The sequence below is a fragment of the Myotis daubentonii genome, chromosome 1 (assembly GCF_963259705.1).
Source record: "Myotis daubentonii chromosome 1, mMyoDau2.1, whole genome shotgun sequence".
Classification (NCBI taxonomy): Eukaryota; Metazoa; Chordata; class Mammalia; order Chiroptera; family Vespertilionidae; genus Myotis; species Myotis daubentonii.
In genome coordinates, this window is record NC_081840.1 from 94873188 (window position 1) to 94900359 (window position 27172).

General features: G+C 40.9%; 1 protein-coding gene and 2 pseudogenes across 4 annotated transcripts in view; all 3 read left to right on the top strand.

The window, feature by feature from the left end:
• Positions 1–27172, top strand: part of NUDT5 (nudix hydrolase 5) — a 39245-nt gene that overhangs the window by 3331 nt on the left and 8742 nt on the right. For all 4 annotated transcript variants that reach the window (XM_059711284.1, XM_059711302.1, XM_059711293.1 and 1 more), the window contains 4 exons: positions 8274–8372; positions 19567–19634; positions 24174–24223; positions 25872–25979. In XM_059711284.1, the coding sequence (XP_059567267.1) occupies positions 8310–8372; positions 19567–19634; positions 24174–24223; positions 25872–25979 (289 nt within the window). In that variant the 5' untranslated portion in view covers positions 8274–8309. The remainder of the gene's footprint in view (positions 1–8273; positions 8373–19566; positions 19635–24173; positions 24224–25871; positions 25980–27172) is intronic.
• LOC132228148 (zinc finger X-chromosomal protein-like) lies at positions 10812–15607 on the top strand (annotated as a pseudogene).
• Positions 15606–17065, top strand: LOC132228157 (zinc finger X-chromosomal protein-like; annotated as a pseudogene).

Consider the following 27172-nt stretch of genomic DNA (forward strand, 5'->3'; position numbering starts at 1 on the left):
AAAACAGCTGTGGAACAGCTCTCACAAAAGATTGCTCACGTTCCTGTATATCTGTTGGAATTTAGAATTAATTTCCAGGTGGCCATTTCTGGATTATCTAAAAGGATTGCAGCCAGGTACTGCAGAAATCCAGGAGCCTCCACTTATTTGCACATGACCTTCCCAATCCTTGGGAGCCCATACTTCCTTTCAGACTCTTGCACATCCTGGAATTAGCCCCTCTTACCATCGTCCATTCTCTTTGTCTGTAGCTACTAGTAATGTAAATCCTTTCAGAATGGCTTAAATACTTTTTTCCTCCTACCTGATCTAAAAATGCTTGCAAAACCCCAGGGAGAAGACAGACATATTGTCTCTCCGACCTATCCACGCTGGGGTGGTTTAAATTCCATACCCCAAAAAGTCTTTTGTGTGTGTGTGTAAAATTGGTCTTATAAACCCTTTCTTTAAAAAAAAAAAAAAAAAAAAAGGGCTAAGCTGTGGTAGTTAAAAAATTTTAACAGGTTGTTGGATGCTTTATTTGCCTGCAAATTTGGGAGAAGAGGGCAAGCATTCAGCCAAATCCAGCCGTTGGAAATGTGTTATCCATTATAATATCCGTTATATGTGGGGTTTGTTTTGTTTTGCGTTTTTGTTTTTTGTTGTTTTTGAGGGGTTAGGGAAGGAAAGCTTGAGAACCACAGGGCTTGCCCCAGATGATGTCTCTGCTTTGTTCATGGTGGTTGCTTTTCCTTGGAATGCTTTCCCTGCCTCTTGGTCTGCAAATCTCAATATCAACCTGCCTTTTAGTAGTAAGTAGCCTTTTAAAAGTCTACAATTTTCCCCACCTCCCAAGTGGATGTATTTGTCCTTCATTTAAAGTACCCTGCTATTGCATTATCTCTACAACAGTCATTTGCCCCTGTCGTTGTTTGCTAAACTGTTAAGATTCCCAAGGACAAAAATAGTGGTCAATTTGCGCTTAATATATACTCAAACATTTTCATCTGCCCATGCTCAAAGTTTGAGGTTCCACTGTATTAGAATTCTAAATCGTGTAGCATTTTCCCTCACTACCGTTTTTGTGCCCTGAAAAAATCATAACATTTGACATACCATAGACCTTCACTGTTCAAACCAAACAGTTAAAATGGCTTATGTGAATTAAAACAGTAAAGCATTGCCCAGCCAGTGTGGCTCAATGGTTGAGCATTGACCTATGAACTAGGAGGTCATAGTTTGATTACCGGTCAGGGCACATGCCCGAGTTGTGGGCTTGATCCCCAGTGTGGGGTGTGCAGGAAGAAGTTGATCAATAATTCTCATTATTGATGTTTCTGTCTCTCCCTTCCTCTCTGAAATCAATAAGAAATATATTTTTAAAAAAAACAGAGCATTTAACATTATGTACATGACTATTTCTTTTAAGTATAACAGAGCAAAATGCAGATGACCTTAAATTCTGGCTAATGAAGTGGATAAGATTCAAGCTAACTTTACTTTTAAATCTCAACATAGCTTTGCAACAGCTCAGGAAAGCTGCTCTGTCTCAGTAATGAAGACAGGAGTGTGAGGCATGGACTGGAAACCTCATTTGTTTCTGCATCATGTTACTTCTAGTGACTAGTCCCCCATTTAGAAATGGTGCTAAAAATAATTTTTTCTGTTTCTGTAATACTTCTGAGATGCTCTTATAATCCTGAACATTCTGGAAATCGGTACAGTATATACATTTTTTAAAAATATATTTTTATTGATTTCAGAGAGGAAGGGAGTGGGAGAGGGTCATTGATTGGCTGCCTCTGGCACTCCCTCTACTGGGAATCCAGCCCACAACCCAGGCATGTGTCCCGACCAGAAACCAACCACCACCTCCTGGCTCATAGGACAACACTCAACCACTGAGCCACACTGGCCAGGCAGAATATACTTTTGAAGTCACTCTTTAATCACATTTTTAATTATTCATACTGTCAATAGACTGCAACAGAATACTGTTTCCCCTTGGTGCTGATTGTATTAAAGTAATTACCTTAGAGAGGCGCAGCCCTGCTTGCCACATTTTTCCCTTTTGAATTTCTAGGTTTACCCATAATCGGGTAATTTATGTCTGTAGCTTGTTTTTTTGTCTTTTAGGTCTCTCTACATTCTAGCTTAAATATTTTTAATACAATCTGTCTGAAACAACTTCGTAGCTACATTTGCCGACCCAGACTTTTTTTTTTTTTATCCTCACTAGAGGATACTTTTCCATGATATTTTTAGAGAGAAGAAAAGAGAGAAATATCGATGTGAGAGAAACACATCGATTGGTGGCCTCCGGCACGTGCCCTGACCAGGGCCCAGGCCAGGGAGGAGCCTACAACCAAGATATGTGCCCTTGACTGGAATCAAATTCTGGACCCTTGGGTCTGCAGGCCAACGCTTTATCCACTGAGCCAAACTGACTAGGGCTACTCTTTTGATTAAAAGCTTTTGTAATTTGAGTTTAACTAACTTGGGTAAATGAGCAGATGCAGAACTATCCTTCAGAATAACACTTCTTCACCTTTTTGGTGATCACAATCCCTTAAAAAATCTGGGGGATGCTATCTATACTAATAAAAGGATAATATGCTAATTAGGGCAAACATCTTCTGGATGTCCGTCCGGACAAAGCCACAGCGGCTGCGAGGCCCGGGGCTCAGGCAGCCATGGGCTCACGGCAACCGTGGGCTCAGGCAACTGTGAACCCCAGCAACTGCGAGGCCCAGGGCTCAGGCCTCGCAGCTGCTGCGGCCGGCAGTGGCAGCAGCAGTGGGGTGATGGGGGCGGCGTCTTCCCCTGATCAGCCTGGTCACCTCCTGCAGAGGAAGGCCAGACTGCGGCTTAGGCCCACTCCCCTGGGTATATTCAATTTGTAACAATGAAAATACGTCCTGCATATCAGATATTTACATTACAATTCATAACAGTAGCAAAATTACAGTTATGAAGTAGCAACGAAAATAATTTTATGGTTGGGGGTCACCACAACATGAGGAACTGTATTAAAGGGTCACGGCATTAGGAAGGTTGCGAACCACTGCTCTATACGTTAGCAACGCGTTCCCCCCCCACCCCACCCCCGCCATCTTTTTCACTCTCCTTTTCTTTCTTAATCTTTCTCTATAAAACTTAGTCACCCAACAGAAATTATGTATATTGTTCCTCACTTTTTCTCCCCACCAGAAGGTCAACTCCTGCAGGGCAGGGCCTTTGTTCTGTACACCACTGTATTCCTAACACTAAGGATCTTCTCTCACTTTCAGTGGCTCTGCCACAAGCTGCTTTAGCCAAGTTGCCTAAGATATTCAGTTGGTTATGAATATTAATTAGTTGTGCATACTTCTTCACATATTAAATGAGTGTGAAGATGTATAGACATATCTTTCTCTCATCATTAAGTGGTTTTTATTTAGCATATAGTCATCTTTTCTTACCTAAGGCCTCAAAATTTGCTTCTTTGCCAAAGTCCTTATTAAAAATTGAATTTCTAGGTTTACCCATAACTGGCAAGCAACAATGTTGATAACATTTTAATACAGCAGAAATACATTTGATTTTACAACAGAAATACATGTTGCATATCAGGCAAAATATACACCCAGAGGAGAGTAAAGTGGTTGCTTGGTACAGCAATGCCTTGCTTCACTAGCCTGCTGAGTCCAAGGCAGAATTCCTGGACTAGTGTGCTCGCTTTGTCAATCTTTGGACTCAGGGTGACCTTCAGCAACCCAACTATCCTGAACATTTGCCTTTAGATATTTTAAGAATGCAAAGTTAGTGAGTGTTAATTGAGATGTAATTCACACACCATAAAATTCACCTTAAACTAAAATTCAGTGGTTTTTAGTATATTAACAAGATTGTCCCACTATCACCATATTTAATTCCAGAACATTTTCATCCAAAAGGAACACCATACCCATAGGCAGTCACTCCCTATTCCCTCCTTCCTTCCCCCAGTCCCTTGGCAATCACTAATCTGCCTTCTGCCTCTACAGATTTGCCTATTCTGGATATTTCTTGTAAATAGAATCACAATATTTGGCCTTTTGTGTCTGCCTTCTTTCACTTAGCATAGATGTTTTCAAGGTTCATCTGTGTTGTAGCATGTGTGAGAACTTTATTCCTTTTTATGGCTGAATAATATTCCATTGTAAGGAACACCATACTTTATTTACCCATTCATTAATTGATAAGACATTTAGTTATTTCCACTTTGGGGCTATTAGGAATAATTTCATGAACATTTCTGTACAAGTTTTTGTGTGAGCATGTTTCATTTTTCTTGGTTATATACCTAGGAGTGAAATTACTTGGTCATGTGGGAACTCTGGTTAAACTTTTGAAGAACTCAGGCTGTTTTTTCTGAGTGCCTGCACCATTTTACATCCCTACCAGCAGTGTATGTATGAGGGTACTGGCTTCTCCATAGTCTCACTAACACTTGTTATTGTCTGTCTTTTCTAATAATCATTGTAGTGGAGGGTGAAGTGTTATCTCATTGTGGTTTTGATTTGCCTTTCTTTGATGGCCACCGATTTTTAACATATTTTCATGTGCTTATTGGCCATTTGTAGGTTTTCTTTGGAGAAATGTCTATTCAGATCCTTTGCCTGTTTTCAATTAGGTTGTCTTTAAAATATTGTTATAATAGTTTTTTACATATTTCAGATACAGTCTCCTATCAGATTTGCAAACTTTTTTTTTCATTCTGTGGATTATCTTTTTACTATGTTGATAGTATCTTTCAAAGCACAAAAGTTTTTAATTTTGATAAAGTCCCAATTTATCTCTTTTCTTTGGTTGTTTTGGGCTTTAGGTGTCATATCTAAGAGACCACTGCCTAATCCAAGATTATGAAGATTTACACTTTTATTTTCTTTTAAGAGTTCTATAGTTTTAGCTCTTAGATTTAGGTCTTTGGCCCATTTTGAGTTAACTTTTATATATGGTATAGAGGCTCATTTTCATTCTTATGTGCATTTCTAGTCCCAGAACAATTTGTTGTAAAGACTATTCTTTCCCCCACTGAATTGTCTTGGCACTCTTGTTGATGATCAAAAGACCATAAACCTGGACTCCCAGGTTCTATTCCATCAATATATATGTCTAGCATTATGGTAGTACCCATACCATCTTGATTACTTTTACAGTAAGTTTTGAAATCAGGCAGTGTGAGTCATTTAACTTTGTGCCAAGATAATTTTGAAGTTGAGTTTAACTAACTTAGTCAAATAAAAACAAGTAGATGAGGAACAATTGAACAAGTCTAAGCAGGCCCCACACTAACCTAATTCTTAGGAGCAGAATGACTCTCTAGACTTATCCAGCCAGATTCACTTTATTCCTTCCTTTATTTATTCAGCAGTGATTTTAGGGAGTTTTTATAGCAACATAGCTGTGAGCAGTGTTGAAAGTTGGACAATGTAAAGGAAAATCTAGTGTCTAGGAGATAGTTTTGAAAATTATTTCATCCTAAGTGGGAGTAGTGATGGTGGGGATGTTAGAGCTAGAATTTTTAGGATTTGCAGTGGATAAGTTATGGTTGGTAAAGAAAAATAGGGGATTGAAGATACTTATATTTCTAGCTTGGGAATGATGGGTAGATATTGTTAGGGAAATAGATTGTGTAAAGATAGAGTAAAGATAGTTTTATCTGTTCTTTCAAGAAGTCTGACAAGTATGGAGGAGAAAACAGGGTTATGAGAAGGTTGATTGTTTCTGTTTTGCTGGTTGTGTTTTAGGGTGGGGAAAACTTGCTGTCTGAGGTAAATATTGAAGATGTGATGGGTAGTTTAATTATTACTTTAATTCCCAGGAGAAATGTAGAGCAAAGCCAGTTTTTTTCCTCTAAGACAGTAAGAGAGGTAATAATTCTTAATGTCTGTATTTTCTCTAGAGCTAAAGTTGGGAGGTGGGGTAGGTAGGGAACTATGGAACTTAAAAGCAGTGAAGGGTTGGAATTGCCATTGAGAAATGTAAATAAAATAACAAGGAAACAGAAAATAGGAATGAAAAAGACAAGACAGGATGAATTCAGGAAGTCCAATAGCTAAATTTTAGTTCCTGAGAAAGCAGAGAAGATGGGGGTAGGGGGTTATTGGTGAAATAATTCAAGAAAAGTTCCCCATCAAGAATGTGCGTCTGAAGTTTCCAGATTGAAAGGATCCACTGAGTGCCCAACACAGTAACATCAACATGAAGACATGAATAACTAAGTTTGCAGAGCAAGAAAGCGGGTCTCAAAGAAAAAGGATCAGGAATCAGAATGGCTTCAGATTTCCTAACAGCAATACCAGAAGCAAAACAACTGAGCACCACCTCCCTATTTCTGCTAGAAAATTATTTTCAGGGCATGTATAATAATAAAAGCGTAATATGCTAATTAGACCGGATAGCCAAACGACCTTCTGGACATCCTTCCTGGTGAAGCTGTGGAGGCGGGGGCTGAGGCAGAGGGGTTAGGGGTAATCAGGCAGGCAGGCAAGTGGTTAGGGGCAATCAGGCAGAGTGGTTAGGGGCGATCAGGCAGGCAGGCAAGTGGTTAGGGGCAATCAGTCAGGCAGAGTGGTTAGGGGTGATCAGGCAGGCAGGCAGGCGAGCGGTTAGGAGCCAGCAGTCCCAGATTGTGAGAGGGTGCAGGCCAGGCTGAGGGACCCTCCTCCCGTGCCCCTGCATGATTTTCATACATCGGGCCTCTAGTAATTCTATATATAGCCAGATTATCAATCAACTCATATCAAAAAAAACATGTCCAGACATTCAGGGTACAAAAAAATGAGGGAATTTAGCCAGGATAGAGGAAAAAGTAGTAAAAACAAATGGGAAGAGACTTCTCTTCTCATCACAGATCTTGTAGTCCTAGTTAATTGCAACTTTGCACATTAAAACTTTAAAGTGGCCGAAACCGTTTTGGCTCAGTGGATAGAGCGTCGGCCTGCGTACTGAAAGGTCCCAGGTTCGATTCCGGTCAGGGGCATGTACCTGGGTTGCGGGCATATCCCCAGTAGGAGATGTGCAGGAGGCAGCTGATCAATGTTTCTCTCTCATCGATGTTTCTAACTCTCTATCTCTCTCCCTTCCTCTCTGTAAAAAATCAATAAAATATATTTTTAAAAAAAACAAAACTTTAAAGTGAATGAGCCACAATAATGTAAATGTATTGAATATCACTGAACTGTACATTTTAAAAATTATTAACATGGTATATCCATTTACCACAAGTAAAAAAAATTAAATGGAAGATAGAAATAGCCAGCCCATACAACTCTTTTTTTAAAAAATTTTGTTTCATTGCTTAAAATATTACAAAGAGTATTACATATGTCTCCTTTTTTTCCCCCCTTGACCTTCCTCCGGCCTCCCCTACCCCCCAGTGTCTTGTGTGTCCATTGGTTATGCTTATATGCATGCATACAAGTCCTTTGGTTGATTTCTTCCCCTGCTCCCCGCGCCCCCCCTCCGGTCTTCCCGCTGTAGTTTGACAGTCTGTTCGATGCTGTTCTGCCTCTGTATCTATTTTTATTCATCAGTTTGTAATGGTCTTTATTATCCATAAATGAGTGAGATCATGTGGTATTTTTCTTTCATTGACTGGCTTATTTCACTTAGCATAATGCTCTCCAGTTCTGTCCATGCTGTTGCAAATGGTAAGAATTCCTTCTTTTTTACAGCAGCATAGTATTCCATTGTGTAGATGTACCACAGCCCATACAACTCTTGATGTTTAGCTATAAAGGGTTGATAAAGGACAATACTTGAGGGGTGGCATGGGGAATAGTATACCATCTTTGTACTGTCCCCTTGGAATGTCTATTAAATGTAAAGTCAGAAAATCTAAAAATGTTATCTAAGGTGTCCTAGTACATGCCCAGAGGAACTTGGCTGCTGTGGCCTGGACCTGACTGGGATGGCTTTTAAGTTCTTCCCTGGATGCTCTAAGGGTAGGGGTGGGGAACATCCAGCCCAAAATCATTAAATGTTTTACCGAATATAGCAGGCTCGTTTTTAAGTTGATATGTTGTAGGGCCCGAGAATGATGGTATAAATATCTAAGTGGCCCTTGGCAGAAAAAAGGTTCCCCACCCCTACTCTGGGGCCTCTGTGTTTACTTCTCCACCTAGGACAGTTGTCCCAGATCTCAGATGAGAAAAGAACTTTGATGATAAATTAGTTTTTTCCATTTAAGTACTTTGAACAGTGGCTTATCAACAGATGTTTAATTCAGAAAAATAAACGTAGCCTAAACATATCTCATTCTCTTGCAGTGTCAACTTCTTGCCTAAGAACTGACTAGTTTGAACATGGAAAACCAAGAACCAGTGGATTCTTCTGGAAAAACCAAACAGTTTACTATTTCAGAGGAGGTATAAATTGTTTTTCACTTACTTTTCCCCTCCCCACATAAAACTAATTTGCAAAGAAATGCATGGACTATTTGTTGTTTCAAGTTAAAGACAGGTTTTAAACATTATTCCTGTTCCCTTTTTAGGACACAGGGACATTGTGCTCTTGTGTGAGAGCAGTGGCATATCCCTCTTAATTATATGTATTATTGAAATTGAGACAATTTAAAAGTGGACTTTGGCTGTGGGTACAAAACTTCTCAATTTTTACTAAAAGTTTCTCTGGGTTGCCGTAACCAGTTTGGCTCAGTGGATAGAGCGTCGGCCTGCGGACTGAAAGGTCCCAGGTTCGATTCCAGTCAAGGGCATGTACCTTGGTTGTGGGCACATCCCCAGTAGGGGGTGTGCAGGAGGCAGCTGATCGATGTTTCTCTCTCATCGATGTTTCTAACTGTCTATCCCTCTTCCTTCCTCTCTGTAAAAAATCAATCAACACTAATAAAAGAGAAAAATGGTAATTGGCGTACGAGCTACCCTTTTCATTGGCTAATCAGGGCTATATGCAAATTAACTGCCAACTGAGATGGCAGTTAACTGCCAACAAGATGGCAGTTAATTTGCATATGTAGGCACAATGCAGGGAGGCGAAAGGGAAAGCAGGAAGAAGCCCCCTGCCACTGACAGTGATCGGAAACCCAGGGGGGAGCTAAGAGCCCTGAGGCCGCCTTTGCCCTGCCCCCCAGCCATGATCGGAGAATCAGGTGCCTTTTCCGCCCTGGCCAGTGATAGCAGGAAGTAGGGGTGGAGCCAGCGATGGGAGCTGGGCACGGTCGAAGCTGGCAGTCCCAGGAGCTAGGGGTCCCTTGCCTGGGCCTAAAGCGAAGCCCACGATCGTGGGGCTGCTGCAGCTGCGGGTCCCCGCTGCCCGGGCCAAACGCCTAGGCCAGAGGCATCAGGCCTGGGCAAGGGGCCGATCCTGCGATTGGAGGGTGATGGGGGTCAATGCCTAAGGGCTCCCAGTATGTGAGAGGGGGCAGGCTGGGCTGAGGGACACTCCCCCCCACACACACACCCAGTGCACAGGGATCAGTGGAGCCACGAGGCCTCCCGGCACCGGCATCAGTGTGACAGGGGGCAGTGCCCAAACCCCCTGAACCCCCTGATCGCCCTGCGGCTCTGTGTGCGACAGGGCGCGGGGCCACAACCTCCCTATCCGCCCTGCTCTGTTCGGGACAGGGGAAGGCGCCCCAACCCCCTGATCAGCCCTGCTCTGTGCCTGATAGGGGGGAGCTCCCCAACCCACTGATCGCTCTGCGGCTCTGTGTGTGACAGGGTGCAGTGCCCCAACCCCCTGATCGGCCCTGCTCTGTGTGTGACAGGGTGTGGTGCCCCAACCCCCTCCTCCCCCGCCCCCCCAACGGGTCCTGCTCTGTGTGTGACGGGGTAGAGCCATAACCTCCCCTTCGGCCCTGCCCTGAGTGTGAGAGTGGCGGCGCCCCAACCCCCTGATTGGCCCTGCTCTGTGCGTGACAGGGGGTTGCGCCGCAACCTCCCCATCGATCCTGCCTTGAGTGTGACAGGGGGCGGTGCCCCAACCCCCCAATCGGCCCTACCCTGAGCGTGACTGAGGGTGGCATCGCAACCTCCTGATCCTCCCTGCTCTGTGCATGACAGGGGGCGGCGCCCCAACTCCCCAAATGGCCCTGCTCTGAGCCCGACCAGGGGCTGCACCTAGGGATTGGGCCTGCCCTCTGCCACCCGGCAGCAGGCCTAAGCCAGCAGGTCGTTATCTCCCGATGGGTCCCAGACTGGGAGAGGGCACAGGCCGGGCTGAGGGACCCCCCCTCCCTCCCCGAGTGCACAAATTTTTGTGCACCGGGCCTCTAGTAAAATATAAAATAAAAATAAAAATAAAAGTTTCTCTGGGTAGAACAATAAACCGGATGTGAGTTTTAGGGCTTAGACATTTCATACGTAGGCATTACATCTTAATTACTGTTTATGGTCTCAATATGTATAAGAACAATAAAAACCTAACTTTTTAGTTGTAGTCTAAATTCCAGAACAAATGTATGTCCTGTATGCTACTCATTTTAGATTTTAAAAAGTCTCTCCCTATAGGAACCGTTGCAATGGATAAATTTTAAATCCTTCATCTTGGATCTCTGATCTTGACACCTTTTAGCAATTCTCTTTTTTTACAAAAAATATATATTTTATGATTTTTTACAGAGAGGAAGGGAGAGGGATAGAGAGTTAGAAACATCAATGAGAGAGAAACATCGATCAGCTGCCTATCCACTGAGCCAAACCAGTCAGGGCTAGCAATTCTTTTTGATGTAAAAATCTCTCCATGTAGTCTGGTGAGTTCCAGGTGCCCCAAGGCCAGCCTCATGCAGTAACCTGTCCACCTGATGGGTGACCCATGGGGCAGCCCACCAATTGTCCTTCCATGGTGGCATGGTGGGCGGTGCCCAGCAGTCCCTGAGGAGTATGGTCCAGGGAGGAGCCTGGCTGACCTGGGAGGGTGGCAGAGGTGTGCTCCATAAATGGGCTGGAGGTTGGGGGAGGGTCACCCGGTGACCCTGGAGGTGGTTGAGGGGCCTCTCATAGAGGCCTGGCCTGGAGGTGAAGGCTGGAGGTGTGAGGAGCTGTGACTGATGAAAATTAAAGGCCGTGGATGAAGATGGACTTGAATTACAACCACAAGAGCCAAACTCTTTTTTTTTATCTTTTTTTTTATTTCAAGAAAAACAATTTTAAATATAATGCTACATGCAATAAACCTTAATATTTCAAGAAAAACTATCTTAAATATAATAATGTTACATGCAGTAAACATTACTATCTCAAGAAAAACTATTTTAAATCTATAATAATAAAAGCATAATATGCTAATTACACTGGACAACCTTCCAGACGAAGCCAGGGCTGCGAGGGAAGCCCGGATCCTGGGTGCCAGATAGAAGCCGGTGCTGGCCTCGGGCCTCTAGTATGATAATGTTACATGCAGTAAACACTAATTATTTAAGAAAAATGATCTTACATATAATAATATTACATGCAATAAACATTAATATTTCAAGAATAAAAGGATTTTAAGTATAATAATATTACCAAAACTGTACTAACATAGTATGATATCACAAAAGTTGTAGGAAATATTAAAAATCAGCAAATAACAGGATTACTTCTAGTATATTTTTCCCCCCTCTGGCTCTGTTTTTGTTCATCAGTTTATGTTGTTCATTATATTCCACAAATGAGTGAGATCATATATTTATCTTTCTCCGGCTGGGTTATTTCGCTTAGCATGATGCTTTTAAAGTCTATTTTGTCAGATATGAGTATTGCTACTCCAGCTTTCTTTTTCTTTTCCATTTGCATGGAAAAAATTTTCCCATCCCTTCACTTTCATCTTTTGTATGTCTTTTGTTTTGAGGTGGGTCTCTTGTAGGCAGCATATAGTTGGGTCATGTTTTTGTATCCATTCAGCTACCCTTCACCTTTTGATTGGAGTATTTGATCCATTTACATTTAGGGTTATTATTGAGAGGTACTTATTTATAGCCATTTTAATTCTATATGGCTAGGTTTCTCTCTCTGTTTCTTCTTCTAAGCAATCCCTTACAGCAATCCCTTTAGCATTTCTTGTAATGCTGGCTTGGTGTTGATAAACTCCTTTAGCCTTTTTTTGTCTGGGAAGCTCTTTGACTGTCTATTTTGAATGATAGCCTTGCTGGATATAATAATCTTGGTCTCAGATCCTTGCTTTCCATTACCTTGAGCACTTCATGTTCCCTCCTGGCCTGTAGAGTTTCTGATGAGAAATCAGGTGTCAGCCTTATGGGGACTCCTTTGTAGGTAACAGTTTTCTTTTCTCTTGCTGCCTTTAAGATTCTTTGTCTTTAATTTTTGGCATTTTATTTATGATGTGTCTGGGTGGGGGTCTGTTTGGGTTCTTCTTCTTTGGGGTTCTCTGTGCCTCCTGAACTTGTGTGACTTTTCCCTTTACCAGGTTAGGGAAGTTTTCTACCATTATTTCTTCAAACACCTTCTCTATTCCTTTCTCCCTTTCTGCCTCTTCTGGCACATCTACTATTCTAATATTGTTATGTTTCACATTGTCCCACAGCTCCTTTAAGCTGTCCTCCTGTTTTTTTATTGTTTTTTCTTTTTGGTTCTCTGATTGAGTGATATTTTCAACTCCATCTTCTAATTCACTGATTCGACCCTCAATGTCCCCTAATCTGCTGTGTATTCCTTCCAATGTATTCTTTATTTGTGTTATGTCATTCTTTATCTCAGACTGTTCTTTTTTCATAGTTACTACATCTTTTTTCATACTGTTGAGAATTTTTAACATCATTACTGTGAACTCTGTTTCAGATAAATTTCTTATCCCTGCTTCATTTATCTCTTCTTCTGGAGAATTCGCTAGTTCTTTCATTTGTGGGTTGTTTCTTTGTTTCCTCATTTTGGTTGTCTGTTTGGGTTTGTGACTGTGTATTAGGTAGATCCTCTATACCAGTGGTCAGCAAACTGAGGCTCGCAAGCCACATGCGGCTCTTCGGCCCCTTGAGTGTGGCTCTTCCACAAAATACCATGTGTGGGCACGCATGTACAATGCGATTGAAACTTCATGGCCCGTGCGCAGAAGTCGGTATTTTGTGGAAGAGCCACACTCTAGGGGCCAAAGAGCCTCATGTGGCTCACGAGCCGCAGTTTGCCGATCACTGCTCTATACCTTTCAACCTCTAGTGCAGGACAGTATTAAAGGCTGTTTCTGACTAATTGGATCAGGCAAAGACTCAAAGCCTCCATACTGCCTCTGTCTACATCAGCGGTTCTCAACCTGTGGGTCGCGATCCCTTTGGTGGTCGAACGACCCTTTCAAAGGGGTCGCCTAAGACCATTGGAAAACACATATATAATTACATATTGTTTTTGTGATTAATCACTATGCTTTAATTATATTCAATTTGTAACAATGAAAATACATCCTGCATATCAGATATTTACATTACAATTCATAACAGTAGCAAAATTACAGTTGTGAAGTAGCAATGAAAATAATTTTATGGTTGGGGGTCACCACAACATGAGGAACTGTATTAAAGGGTCGTGGCATTAGGAACGTTGAGAACCACTGGTCTACATACTAATAGGATCCAGACTTGAATTGCCCCCAGGTAATCGTCCTCAGGTGTGGTGAGAGTTTTTTCAACAGGGTGGGACAGTTGCTTCTGCCTGGAGGCTAATTGTTACTTTTAATCTCTCTCTTTTTTTAAAATATATTTCTTTATTGATTTCAGAGAGGAGGGGAGAAGGAGAGAGAGATAGAAACATCAATGATGAGAGAGAATCATTGATTGGCTGCCTCCTGCACTGGGGATGGAGCCTGCAACCCAGGCATGTGCCCATGGCCGGAATTGAACCTGGGACCCTTCAGTCTGCAGGCTGATGCTCTATCCACTGAGCCAAGCCACTGAGCCAAGCTGGTTAGGGCTACTTTTAATCTCTGAAGTGGCCTCAGGGCAAGGTGTTTTATAATAGGGTGTGTGGACTGTCTTCCCCCCAGGCAAGGCAGATGTCTATGTGGGAAAGATGTCCTCCACGGTGTGAGGGAATGACTTAGCCCAGGAAACTTGGGGTGTCTGCCTTCTGAGCTCTATCCCCCGAGTCCCCAGTCCTGGGTTCTGCTCTCACAGCTCCAGTCCACTTCACCCTCCCTCTGCCAGAGCACAAGGTGGGTGACTCTACAGGAAGTTTTTGTGTGTTGGCCCTTTAAGAGGGTGCCTGAACTTTAAGCTGCTACCCCCTGGCAGATAGTACCCCACTGCTTTTCACAGCTAGATGTTATGTGGGTACCCTCCTCAGTTTGGTGCTCTCCGCTGGGGAGCCTAGCTTCAGGATTAGATCCCAGAGTTACACACACACACACACACACACACACCCCGAGCTAAGAAATCTCTCCAGGACTTCAGTTGCCCTCTCTGGGTGTCCCGGCCAGCCCTTTCACGCCTCCGTTCCTCCTACCAGTCTCTATGCGGTCTCCACCTTCGGTCCTTGGGTATCAGGGTTCTCTCCTGTGAGTTTTCCATTGGTTATTCAGGAAGCCTTTCATTATTTCAGTTGTAATTCCACCTTGTTCCTGGGAGCATGCCATGCAGCATCCTCTTTCTCTGCCTCCATTTTTTATCTCCCCAAACTCTTTTTTGATGCAACCATTTTTCAGAACACTTCCCATACATTTCTCATTTGATCATCACAACAGTCTTGTGAGAAACTGATGCTGCACACCTGGATAGTGATCAACTTATCATGGAAGTAGGAGAAATTGTTTTTATTTCAGATGTTGGATTCAGACATACTGTGCGTAACTTTCTTCATATGACCCAGATTCAGTTGTAATCCAAAATGTTATTGGGGATGTTGTTATTGAAGATGTTTAGATATCATGAAAGAAGCAGATGTATCTGAAACAGTCATCATTATCCTGAGTAAGTGCTGGATTCAGATGTAACTGAAGAAGTTTCTGTAGAACATTAAACAGTCCCAGATGCTGTTTTAGCTCCCGATATTCAGCATCAGTGTCTATACCAGGATACAACTTGACAAGTGAATTTATACATGTGTCTGGTGTTGGACACGTTGAACATGGGATTCATGATAGTGTAGTAGAGGCAGAAATCGTCACTGATCCTCTGACAACGCATGTGGTTTCAGAAGTACTGGTAGCAATGTACCTCTGAAGCAATTATAGATGCCAAAGGGATCCCTGTGGAAGAGCAAGATGATGACAAGAGCAAGTGTGAGGAATACCTTATAAATTCCATAGATGATGCTGGCAAAATAGAATATGACAGTTCCTCTGGAATGACCTAGGGCTCAGAGTCAGAAATCAATCCTTGTGAAGTGGATGGCACCTGCCCTGAAGTCATTGAAGTGTACATTTTTAAGGCTGACCCTGTAGAAGATGACTTAGGTGGCACCATAGACATTGTGGAGAGAGAGTCTGCGAATGATTATGAAGTTGAACTACTTGATCAGAATAGCAGTATTCATTTGCCAAGAGAAAAGATGGTTTATATGACTGTCAATGACTCTCAGCAAGAAGATGAAGATTTAAATGTTGCTGAAATTGTTGATGAAGTTTATTATGGAAGTAATTGTAGGAGAAGAGAGTGCTGCTGCAGTAGTGGCAGCAGCTGCCGCACAAAAACAGCAAATCGATGACAATTAAATAAAAACCTTCATGCCAGTGTGGCAGCAGCTTACTGTAATAATTCTCATGGAACTGAACACTGGAATGGCACTGCAAGTGCCCTCTTGCACATAGATGATTCCACCAGGCTCAGCAGACTGACTAAATAAAAACCAAAGAGAAGGAGAAGACCTGATTCCAGGTAGTACCAAACAACAATAATAATTGGCCCTGATTGACATCCCTTGACTATCTGTCCTTGCATGATTTGTGGGAAAATGTTTGTCAAGAGGTTTTTTTTGAAAAAGCACATGAAAAACCATCCTGAATTGCTTGTCAAGAAGAAATACTGCTATACTGACTGTGATTATACTACCAACAAGAAAAGACGTTTGCAGAAATACCTGGAGAGCCATAAGCTGACCAACAAGACAGAGAAGACCATTGAATGCAATGAATGTGGGATGCATTTCTCTCATGCTGGGGCTTTGTTTACTCACAAAATGGTGCATAAGGAAAAAGGAGCCAACAAAATGGGGTTCACAGCAAGAACTTTTCTCATATTTGCATGGAATGTGGTAAAGGTTTTTGTCACCCATTAGAGCTCAGAAAGCACATGCAAATCCAGCTGAGGAGAAGCCGAACCAATGACAGTACTGCAAATATAGTTCTGCAGACTCTTCTAATTTGAAAATGCATGTAAAAACTAAGCATAGTAAAGATATGCCATTCAAGTGTAACAGTTGTCTTTAGACATTTTTAGAGACCGAAAAGGTGCGCTAACATGCTCTTATTCACCAAGAAAGATACCAGTGTTTGCATTGTGATCACAAGAATTTGAACTCAAATGATTTTGAACACATAATTTCCGTTCACATGAAGAACTACCACCGTAAGTGTGACATGTTGATAAAGGCTTTCATAGGGGGTCAGAATTCAAGAAACGTGGCCTGCCCACAAAGTTTAAAAAATGAACCCTTGTAGACATTGTGACTTTAAGATTGTGGATCCATTTGTTCTAAGTTGCCATACTATCTTGGTTCATACAAAAGAGCTTCCATTTAGGCATAAGAGACGTAGAAAGGGATTTAAGCAACAGAATGAGCTTAAAAAGCATATGAAGACAGACAGTGGAGGAAAGTGATCAGTGGAGTACTGTGAGTATAGCACTACAGATGTCTCAGGCTTTAAACAGCATGTTTTTTCCATTCATATGAAAGATTACCCTTACCATTGTGAGTACTGCAAGAAGGGGTTCCTAAGACCTTCAGAAAAGAACCAGCACACAGCCCTAGCAAGTGTGGCTCTGTTGGTAGAGCATTGTCCCGTGCACCAAGGGGTCGCCAGTTCGATTCCTAGTCAGGGCACATGTCTGTGTGCAGGCTCAATCCCTATAAGGGGCATGCAGGAGGCAGCTGATATATGTCTCTCTCTCACATCAATGTTTCTCTCTCAACCTCTCCCTCTCTTTCTAAAATCAGTAAAAAGCATATGTAAAAATAAATAAATAAAAACATTTTTTAAAAACAAGAACCAGCACACAATGCATGGCATCTTAAAGTGGGCCTACTTGCCAAAACCAGTTTGGCTCAGTGGATAGAGCATCGGCCTGTGGACTGAAAGGTCCCAGGTTCGATTCTGGTCAAGGGCATGTACCTGGGTTGCGGGCACATCCCCAGTGGGGGGTGTGCAGGAGGCAGCTGATCGATGTTTCTAACTATCTCTCTCCCTTTCTCTCTGTAAAAAAATCAATAAAATATATATTTAAAAAATAAATAAATAAATAAAGTGGGCCTACTCAACAATACTTCTACAGATGTTTGTGGAGATGTTAGCCTTGAAGCAGAAAATTCATTTTAAACCTAATCACACTTTATATTTCTCTTACATAGTCTGGTACCATGCACAGTTCTTTTCTTTTTGAAGCAATATATTGAAACCTTTAAAGGGCACTTAAGCAGTGGTTCTCAACCTCCTGGCCCTTTAAATACAGTTCCTCATGTTGTTACCCAACCATAAAATTATTTTCATTGCTACTTCATAACTGTAATGTTGCTACTGTTATGAATCGTAATGTAAATATCTGATATGCAGGATGGTCTTAGGTGACCCCTGTGAAAGGGTCGTTCGACTGCCAAGGGGGTTGCGACCCACAGGTTGAGAACCGCTGCTTAAGGGTTTGGTCAAGTGAATATAATAAAATATATTTTTATAAAGAAAAAATGAATTTGTAGTCACTATTATATACTGATATTAGTTACAACCTAGTTTTAATTCTTAAAACAATTTTGATTAGCAAAGCTAAAAAATGAATATTTCAGTTAAATGTTTTAAAGAGGTCAGATTTTTACAAGGACTTAATATAAGTTGTTATTCTATAGAACTATCCTATTAAATGTTGTTATAGCCCTCCTTCTGAACACTTTGTTTAAAAAAAGGTAAAATACATAAAAAAAAATCATACAGGGATGTGTGACATTATTGTAATTGTGTATTTGCAAATAACATGTGAAAATAAAAATCTGACTGTTTTCCTGTTTAAAAAATAAATAAATAAAATAAAAATTTCTCCATGTTATTTGTGACTAGATCTTCTGGTAATTGGTAGGTTGTTTCTGGTAAGAAGTGAAAGACGGGCCTTCAGGCGCTCGGTTGAGTGTTGTCCTGTACACCAAAAAGGTTGTGGGTTTTATTCCTGGTCAGGAGGCATAAAGGAGGCAACCAATGATGTTTCTCTCTCACATCAATGGATCTCTCCCCCTTCCTCTCTCTAAAATCAACAAACATATCCTTGGGTGAGGATTAAAGAACAAAGTGAAAGAGAGGATAGTCAGAAGCCTATAAACGGCTTTATGTACACAGTGACACTTTGCTGTTAGTGCAGTACCGTGCCATGGGTAATTAGTCCTGGGAACCAAAACTGAACATCTAGGCAGAACCATGCTGAGGGTGCCACTCAGACTGGGTGGGAAATCCGTGCGTCGTTATTAGAAATCCAGTCATTGGACATGGTTTCCCCACAGTCAACTTTGTTGTATAGCAAGCATGTCAAACTCGCAGCCCACAATAAATATTTTGCAGTCCAGCCAATATAACGGTATGTAAGAAACATTTTAATAAAAATTTCGTAACTTAATCCTTACAGTATCCTGTTATACATAATTATTAATAACAAACTACGACATTCGCTAATGACTGATTACTGTAATCATGTTGCATTCATCTCCCTTACACACCTTACGCGCAGGTGCACCATTTCTCTCCACTAATACTAGCAGCGAATATTTTAGCAGCCGATTGCCACGTCATTGGACTGACTTGTTCAGTGTGCGAAACGAGAAATATTTCGCTTTCAGAGAACAAGAAAAATAGGTTTATTTGCGTTACGCTTATTAATTTGTGCAGTTATTCAGTGTCTGGTAAGTTAATGTTCAAGAAAAAATTTTTATTAAAACGTTCTATTATTTTATGTTAACGATTACTCATTTATTTCAGCCCTTTGTATTCAGCATGTCTCTATTGAAATAAACCTACGTTTCTGTGAAAATTGAAGCTTTTGTTTTTTTGCGGCCCATGTTAGCCTTTGAGTTTGACATGCTTGTTGTCTAGTCATTGAAAGTAAAATGCCACTGATGTGTTCATATACTAAACATATACACCTATGTGACTAGCACCCAGATCAGAGGCCAGAATAAGAGAAGCATCCCAAAGAAGCCCTCATTCCTTTTTGCTCCCTTCTGGTCTTCCCTCCCCACCCCAACCCCAAGAGTTTTCAACTCATTTCTTTTCACCTCTCAGTACTACCTCCGAAACTCCAAATAGAAATAGAACCACCCTTCAGGAAAACAATGTTTAATATACTCAACTGAAAACATGCACATGAATTATTGGAAGGGAAGTGTGATAATTGGGAAGGCCATACAGAGACAATGTGAAAAGAAAACTCTTCTAAATAAAAAACTCATTTTGAAAGCTTCCCACTTCATCTGTCGTCTCATCTCCTTTTAGTTAATTGCAGAAGGAAAATGGGTCAAGTTTGAAAAAACAACTTACATGGATCCTACTGGTAAAACGAGGTAAACTATATTTTTTCTCTTGTAAAATGCTTGGTATTGGGGGTTCTCAAATTCTCTATTTAGTATTTGGCATAAATTTTGATATTTTCTTCATTGGAAACTCTATGTTATAGAGAAATCTAATTTAGCTGTTTTCTTATTGTTAGAATGTTTGAATAACTTACAATCTATGCATATTTATAAATTTGTAAATTTGTTACAATAGCTAGTCAGGAAACTATTTTAACACCATTCTCCCCAAGTAGATTAGTGTGAACCTAAAACTTTTGGGACAAGGCTAATTTAAGCTGATAAAGCAGCAAAATAGTTAACAATACAGGTTCCTTCCTTCTAATTAAACCAATTCTAACCTCTAAATAAGAATTAAAGAGGAAACATTGTGTTTGAGGTAAAAGTTACATGCTTACTAGTAAACCTTGCTTATGAAAATGTAAATTGGAAAAGAAAATGTTTTATAAAGCATTTCACAATATGTATCAATTGCCATAAAGATATGGTTGGGGCGGAGCTGTTTGAAGCCAGGTCACCATGGGGTCTGGGACTGTGCTAAGAAAACTATTTGGAATCAGTTTTATGCCTAAAAGATGTTCATCAAAACTTTAAAAAAAAAATTTGAAAGCAACCTAAACATTCTAAATATATGGGGAATAATTATTTTAGTGTATTCATTTGGTAAAATTTATGCATCCATCCACAAAGCAGATTATGAAGACAACCTAGCAATATGAGAAAAAATTAGTAACTTGGTAACAAAAAACAAAATGGTATATATTCTTTTTAAACTCTGCCAAATAACGTGTAAGAAAAAGCTAGAGTACCGGCCAGCATGTCTCAGTGGTTGAGCATCGACCGATGAACCAGGAGGTCATGGTTAGATCCCCAGTCAGGCCACATGCCTGGGTTGTAGTGGGCTTGCAGAAGGCAGCCAATCAATGTTCTACTCTCACATTGATGTTTATCTCTTTCCCTCTCCCTCCTCTCTCTCAAAAAATCAATAACAAATCATTTTTTTTTTTTAAAGCTAGTAGGAAAATACATAGGGCAGCTGTATGATTAACCTTTTTTTCAGATTTTCTGTTTAGTAACTTTATAAGCATCAGGAAAAATGTATTAAATAGATTAAGCATTTACTTAATGAAATATAAAAAGGAATAAAACAGAATGAGAAAATACAAAAATGTAACTAAATTTAGTATCTAGATTATATAATTTAAATGTATTAATATAAAATCTCCATTTAAGTCCAGGCTGACTTGGCTTAGTTAGTTGGGCATCGTCCTGGGCACTGAAAGGGTTGCTGGTTTGATTCCCGGTGAGGGCACAAGCCTGGATAGCAAGCTCAATCCTGGGTAGAGATTGTTCAGGAGGCAGCTGATTGATGTTTTGTTCTCTCTCCCTCTCCTTTCCTTTCTCTCTAAAAATCAATTTAAAAATTTTTAAAACTCCATTTAAGTGATCAAATAAGAATACAGCTTCTTTGTGAGGAAATACATCTATCATCAGTGCAAAAGTACATGGACTTGCCAGTAATTTAAACAACTTTTTTTTTTAAAATATATTTTATTGATTTTCCACAGAGAAGAAGGGAGAGGGATAGAGAGTTAGAAACATCGATGAGAGAGATCGATCAGCTGCCTCCTGCACGCCCCCCACTGGGGATGTGCCCGCAACCAGGGTACATGCCCTTGACCGGAATCGAACCCGGGACCCTTGAGTCCACAGGCCGACGCTCTATCCACTGAGCCAAACCGGTTTGGCGAACAACTTTTGATTATATCTATTAAACTAGCAAAAATATTAATAAGGCCCAATGTTGGAGAAATACATAGCACTGTTAAATTAAAACCCTAAAGAAAACTAAGCACACTACAATCCAACAACACAGAGAGTATATTACCTATTATGTAAAGTGAGTTTGATGTATAGAACTAAATATGAATAAAATAGATGATTCAGAAATGTGGCAAGGCCTAAAACCATAAGGAGCACAATATGTTCCAATGTACTTATATTTATGAAACTATAGACAAAGATTAGACCCCAATTTATACTGATATTGTTTGGTTCTCTTCCCTATAAAGTTAAGTTTATAACACCAAATAAAACCCTTCACACCAGTTAGCTAAGAAGCATGTGTTGGTTTGCAACAGCTAGTTTCTTCACCTCACTCTTCCTTCCAGCATTATAACTGGGGATATGCATCCATCATTCAGGGATTATTTTCAAAATACTCTTTAGTTCTCAGTGACTAAGGAGAGTCTGCTTCAGTAGTTTGGGAGCAGGTGCTAAAGCAGGGGTGGGCAAACTTTTTGACTCGAGGGCCACAATGGGTTCTTAAACTGGACCGGAGGGCCGGAACAAAAGCATGGATGGAGTGTTTGTGTGAACTAATATAAATTCAAAGTAAACATCATTACATAAAAGGGTACGGTCTTTTTTTTTTTTTTTAGTTTTATTCATTTCAAGCGGGCCGGATCCGGCCCGCGGGCCGTAGTTTGCCCATGGTTGCTCTAAAGTCTACCCAACTGCCATGCTTACATGGCCTACTTAGAGCATGTTCACCTCCAGTCTTCCTCACATAAGTCTTCCTCACATGGGTCTTCCTCGTGGCCTCCAAAGAGGTCTTCGTGAAGCACTGGCATTTCACACAGAATGTGAAGCTTGGGAGAATGAAGTGCTGTACTTTGCAGTAGGCCACAATTTATAAATTTATAAAATGTTTTATCCGTTACCTGATATAAAAGCATGTACATGAGGATAAAATAGCAGCTATAGAATCCTTGGTTTCACTGTCTGATTCATGGAAGAGGCTATGGAATTAATTTTAGAAGTATAAAAGTATGCTGGCATTATGCCCTTTTGTTGGCATTCAGGACAGAATTGAAGTCATCCTCTTGTGTTGGTTGACTAGAGAGAAGAAAACAAAATGGGCTTTCCTATAACAAGCTAAAAAATGGAGTAACTTTAATTAGAATCTAAAGCTACAAGAGGTTTACGAGGTAACATGCTCTTAATTCCCTAGCTTTACAAATGAGAAAACTCTCAAGGAGGTTGTGGCTATGGGTTAGCTAGTAGGTAATTGGAGACTTAAGATTTTCTTGCTCAACCCAATGTACATATCTCAGAGTCCCTTTAAGATAATTAGAGCCCTCATGGGGCATTCTTGTTCTATTGTTTGTTATAAATGCACTTATATTTTATTGCTCATAATTGATGGCTTATTGCTGCTTATTTATCTCATCTTAACCACTATAATGATGCTACTCTTTTTCCCTTATTCCTAGTGTACTGGGGATGGGACCTTCAGTGCTTTTCCCAGCACTGTCGTCTTCAGTCCTTAGGACTAATCTTAAGAGGCAGCAGAGAGAGCTATACAAAAGGTGTTATGTCTCTTGCAATCTGTATTACTGACATCAGAATTGCTTGTTGGTTGGCTTCTTGTTACTAACAGGAGTGTTGGCAGCTGTGAGTTGTCATAGTCGTCTTTGATTTTCATAGGTTCATTTTAACATATTTGCCCTGTAAAATTTGGATACAATACTGAAAGATCTAGTTTACAGAAAGTTGTGTGTTTTTTAACTAGATTAAATATCTGAATTTTTTTCAAAATATAAGTGTGGCACGATCCAAACCTCAAACCAGACACAAAGTATGAGGCTTGCTCCAAGTAACAAAACTTACACTCACTGTTACCGGAGTGAGACGTTATTGGTGCCTTTCTTACCCCAATTCCAGAGCCACTCAGGCGTCTTCTCTTAGACCCAAAATCATGTCCTTCTTCACGCCCATCTCTTGCCACTGCTTTTTCTTATTTAAGGGATGAGAGTGAAGGGAGAATTTCTCTCATATGCCCTTCCCCTGTAAACAATATGATTGTTCGAATAACTGGACTTCCAGTACAGTGTTCTCCTGAAACAAATAGCTAATTAGGAATAAAGCCTTAAACAGGAGCAAGACCCTGCTGTTACCTCATTCTCCTCTAGGGACATTTTCCTCTCAGATAAGATGTCACACACATACAGTAGAGCACTCTCCTAAATTTAAGGATTCCTCAGTTAATAAATGGAAAGGTCTTGCTTTCTTCAATTGTGTATTTTAGGTCACAGATTTTAAAATCTAAGTTGTACAAATATCCAACTCAATAGTTCTCATTATGCAGCGTATCCTTTTTTCATAGGAGCTTATTGTGCACACACACTGCTTAACAGCTTCGAAAGCCATTGTCACCCACTGTGCGGCTCCCCTGTAGATTTATGATCCAAACTAAAGTTTTTTGAGTATTGACTTGAAAGGCAGCTCAAGTGACAGCACCCAGAGAGCTAAATGTTTGGTGGCAGGTTTTCTTTGGTCCTTCTCAAAAGCTGTAAGACAGCACAACTGGCTTTTTAAAGAAATACAGATCTTTACTGCTTGGTCTTGTTGACCATTTGTACATTTGCATGCTCTGCATTTGTAAAATTCTTGCTGTACACACAAAAACCTAAGAGTATTCTCCTCTTTGGCACTGCTGATTTTGTTTTTTCTTCTTTGCCTAAACAGAACTTGGGAAACTGTGAAACGTGCAACCAGGAAAGGACAGTCGGCTGATGGTATGAGTGCAAACCTATTATAACGCTTCCTGAGAGAAGTTACCACACATTATTGTAGTAGGCGAGGTGCAGGAGGGTTGTGTTTTGTTTTGGTTTGGGTTTTTACTGTCACCGAGATCTCAGGGCAGAGTTACCTTCAATTATGATCTTTTATCTTTAAATCTAATATTTGTTTTTGCAATGCTGTGTAACTAAGTCGAACTTTCTTTATAAATAACTTCTGGCTCCTGTTATCTAAGCTCCAAAAAGTGTTTTTGAGGGAAAGATGTACACTAATATTTATAGCCAGGCACAAATCAATAGAATTTGAAGCAACATACTGTGTCTAGACATGATACAACTCATAGAAATCCTTCGTATTCTGTTCAAAGGATCTAAGTGAGAGCCTTTAGTTTGGAAAACTTATTTGCACCACTTCACACTTTTAGCCATGTGGTTTATAGTTGACTAGAGGCCTGGTGCACGAATTCGTGCACCAGTGGGGTTCCCTTGGCCTGGCCTGCAGGATCGGGCCAAAACCAGCTTCCGACATCCCCCGAGGACTCTCAGATTGCGAGAGGATGCAGGCCAGGCCAAGGGACCCCCACTGGTGCACAATAGAGGCTGGAGAGGGACACAGGAGGTTGGCCAACCAGGGCGGGATCGCTGAAGAGCTCCAGGGCATGTGTGACCTGTCTTGCTCAGTCCCGATAAGCCGGACTCCAGCAGCAAGCTAACCTACCGGTTGGAGCATCTGCCCCCTGGTGGTCAGTGCACGTCATAGCGAGCGGTTGAGCAGCCTTAGCATATCATTAGCATATTATGCTTTGATTGGTTGAACAGCTGCCAGACACTTAGCATATTAGGTTGTTATTATATAGGATAAGGAAATGGGATTAAGAAACAACTATTCATTCAGTTTACCTACCCTCCCAAGAGTGAATGGTTTGACTGCAAAGGTCCCAGAAACAATCCTGAAATTCACCTCTGGTCTAGGGGAAGTTGGAGAATACAGCTTTCTTATTTTCCCCTTCTGTTTTTATTGGAAGCAAACAGAGTAATTGCATGATGCTGTTTTCCCAGCTGGGAAAGTATTGGCAGGCGGGGGCACTTCTCCTGGGAAGTTTGTGTTTTCTAGAACCCAGTGGGGTTTTGTTTTTGTTGTAAGGCCAAGTAACTCACTTGATTTATAAACAACATGGAAGTGTGATTGCTTGTTCTTTAATTACATTTTTTAAAATCCTCACCCAAGGATATGTTTTTTCATTGAATCTAGAGAGAGAAGAAGGGAAAAGGAGAGAGAAATATCAATGTGAGTGAGAAACTTGATCAATTGCCTCACACACCTGCCCTAACCGCAGCTTGAACCCACAACCTGCGTATCTGCCCTGACCAGGGATCAAACCTGTGACCCTTCAGTGGATGGGCCAATGCTCTAACCACTTAGCACACCAGCCAGGGAGACTCTATAATTACATTTCTAAGGGAGAATAACTTCCAAGTTCACTGCCAATACTGTAGCTTTTAACTCCTATTGCTAGTGGCGAAAATAAGGTAGATTTCAGCTGCAGCATCTCTTAAAACATGGGGTTTTAGTTAGATTGCTGTAAACAGATTGCTAGCATGACTGACCTTTCATTAGAGACTTCGTTTTATTTCCTGGTGACAGGTGTGATGATTATCCCAGTACTGCAAAGAACTCTGCATTATGAATGTATCATTCTGGTGAAACAGTTCCGTCCACCCATGGGAAGCTACTGCCTGGAATTCCCTGCAGGTGAGTCACTACACACTGCTTCTTGGGACTTGTCGGGCAGAGCCAGGGCAGAGCCTGAGTACTGCAGCATTTAGACATTTAACACCTTTGTATCTGTCCCTGGGCTTCTAAGTTCAATAAAACCTTTTCTGTAGTGAAGTACCTCCAGCCACACTCTCCTGGTCCAATAACCCATAAGGTGATAGAAAGGTGGTGTCACAGCTCCCCTTTCCCAGCCACCTGCCCTCCTATCCCTCATTCTTTCTAGCCTCTTTGAGTAATTGCTTTTCGCTAATTTGTCAATTTACTTCATCTTCTATCACTAGCAATCTGCCTCTGACAAGAAATTTATAGTAATAACTAGTCCAAATTCCAAAAACTATGAATGGAAAAGATATCTTGACCTTCCTGCATGTATGTAGGACAAATAAATTGTTTTAATTTCCACTAAAATATTTTTTCAGTTGCACAGTAAGTTAAGCTATCTAGAACGTATGCACTGTATTATTATAGGATTTAATTGGTTTGTTTCATCAGAAGAGATTAGATCGCATTTATCATTAGTGGTTTAAGTTTTATATTTTTAAACACCATCACATTCTGTAATGTATAATTAACAACTTTATTTTCTTTCTCATTTACTTGCCATTTCACTAAGGAAATTAATAAAATAGCCTATATTTCACCTTTCTTTTTTCAATTTTTATTCCTTCCAGGAAAATGACTCAGATTTGCTACTGTCCTCCTCCCATTTGACTTCTCTCCACTTCTCACAATGACCATAGGAGTTACCTAAAGTCCATCATCCTTCAGTTCTGTCCTTTCTGTCCTTCTCCCTCAGAAGTGATCTTCATCTTGCCATTTCACTGCAGGGTCTCCATATTGTTCTGTGAGGGAGAAGGTGGGATAGGTAACAAGTGTCCCCATCGTACATAAGAGGAAACAAAGTTAACAGGCTTCCTGTGCTGTAGTCACATAGCTAGGTCCAAAACCTGGACCAGTCAGCACCACCAAGCCACTTGTCCTCACCGATCGATGCTGCCTGTGCTGTAGAGAACATACTGCTGAGATGCTTGGTCTAAGTAAGAGAATAGATGAGGACTGTCAGAACCAACTTAACCTGCCTAGGGTTTTTTTTCCTATAATAGTTCCAAACCTCAGCTTTATCTGTAAGACCACTTTTCACAATCCTCTGATTCTTCTCACGTAGCTCA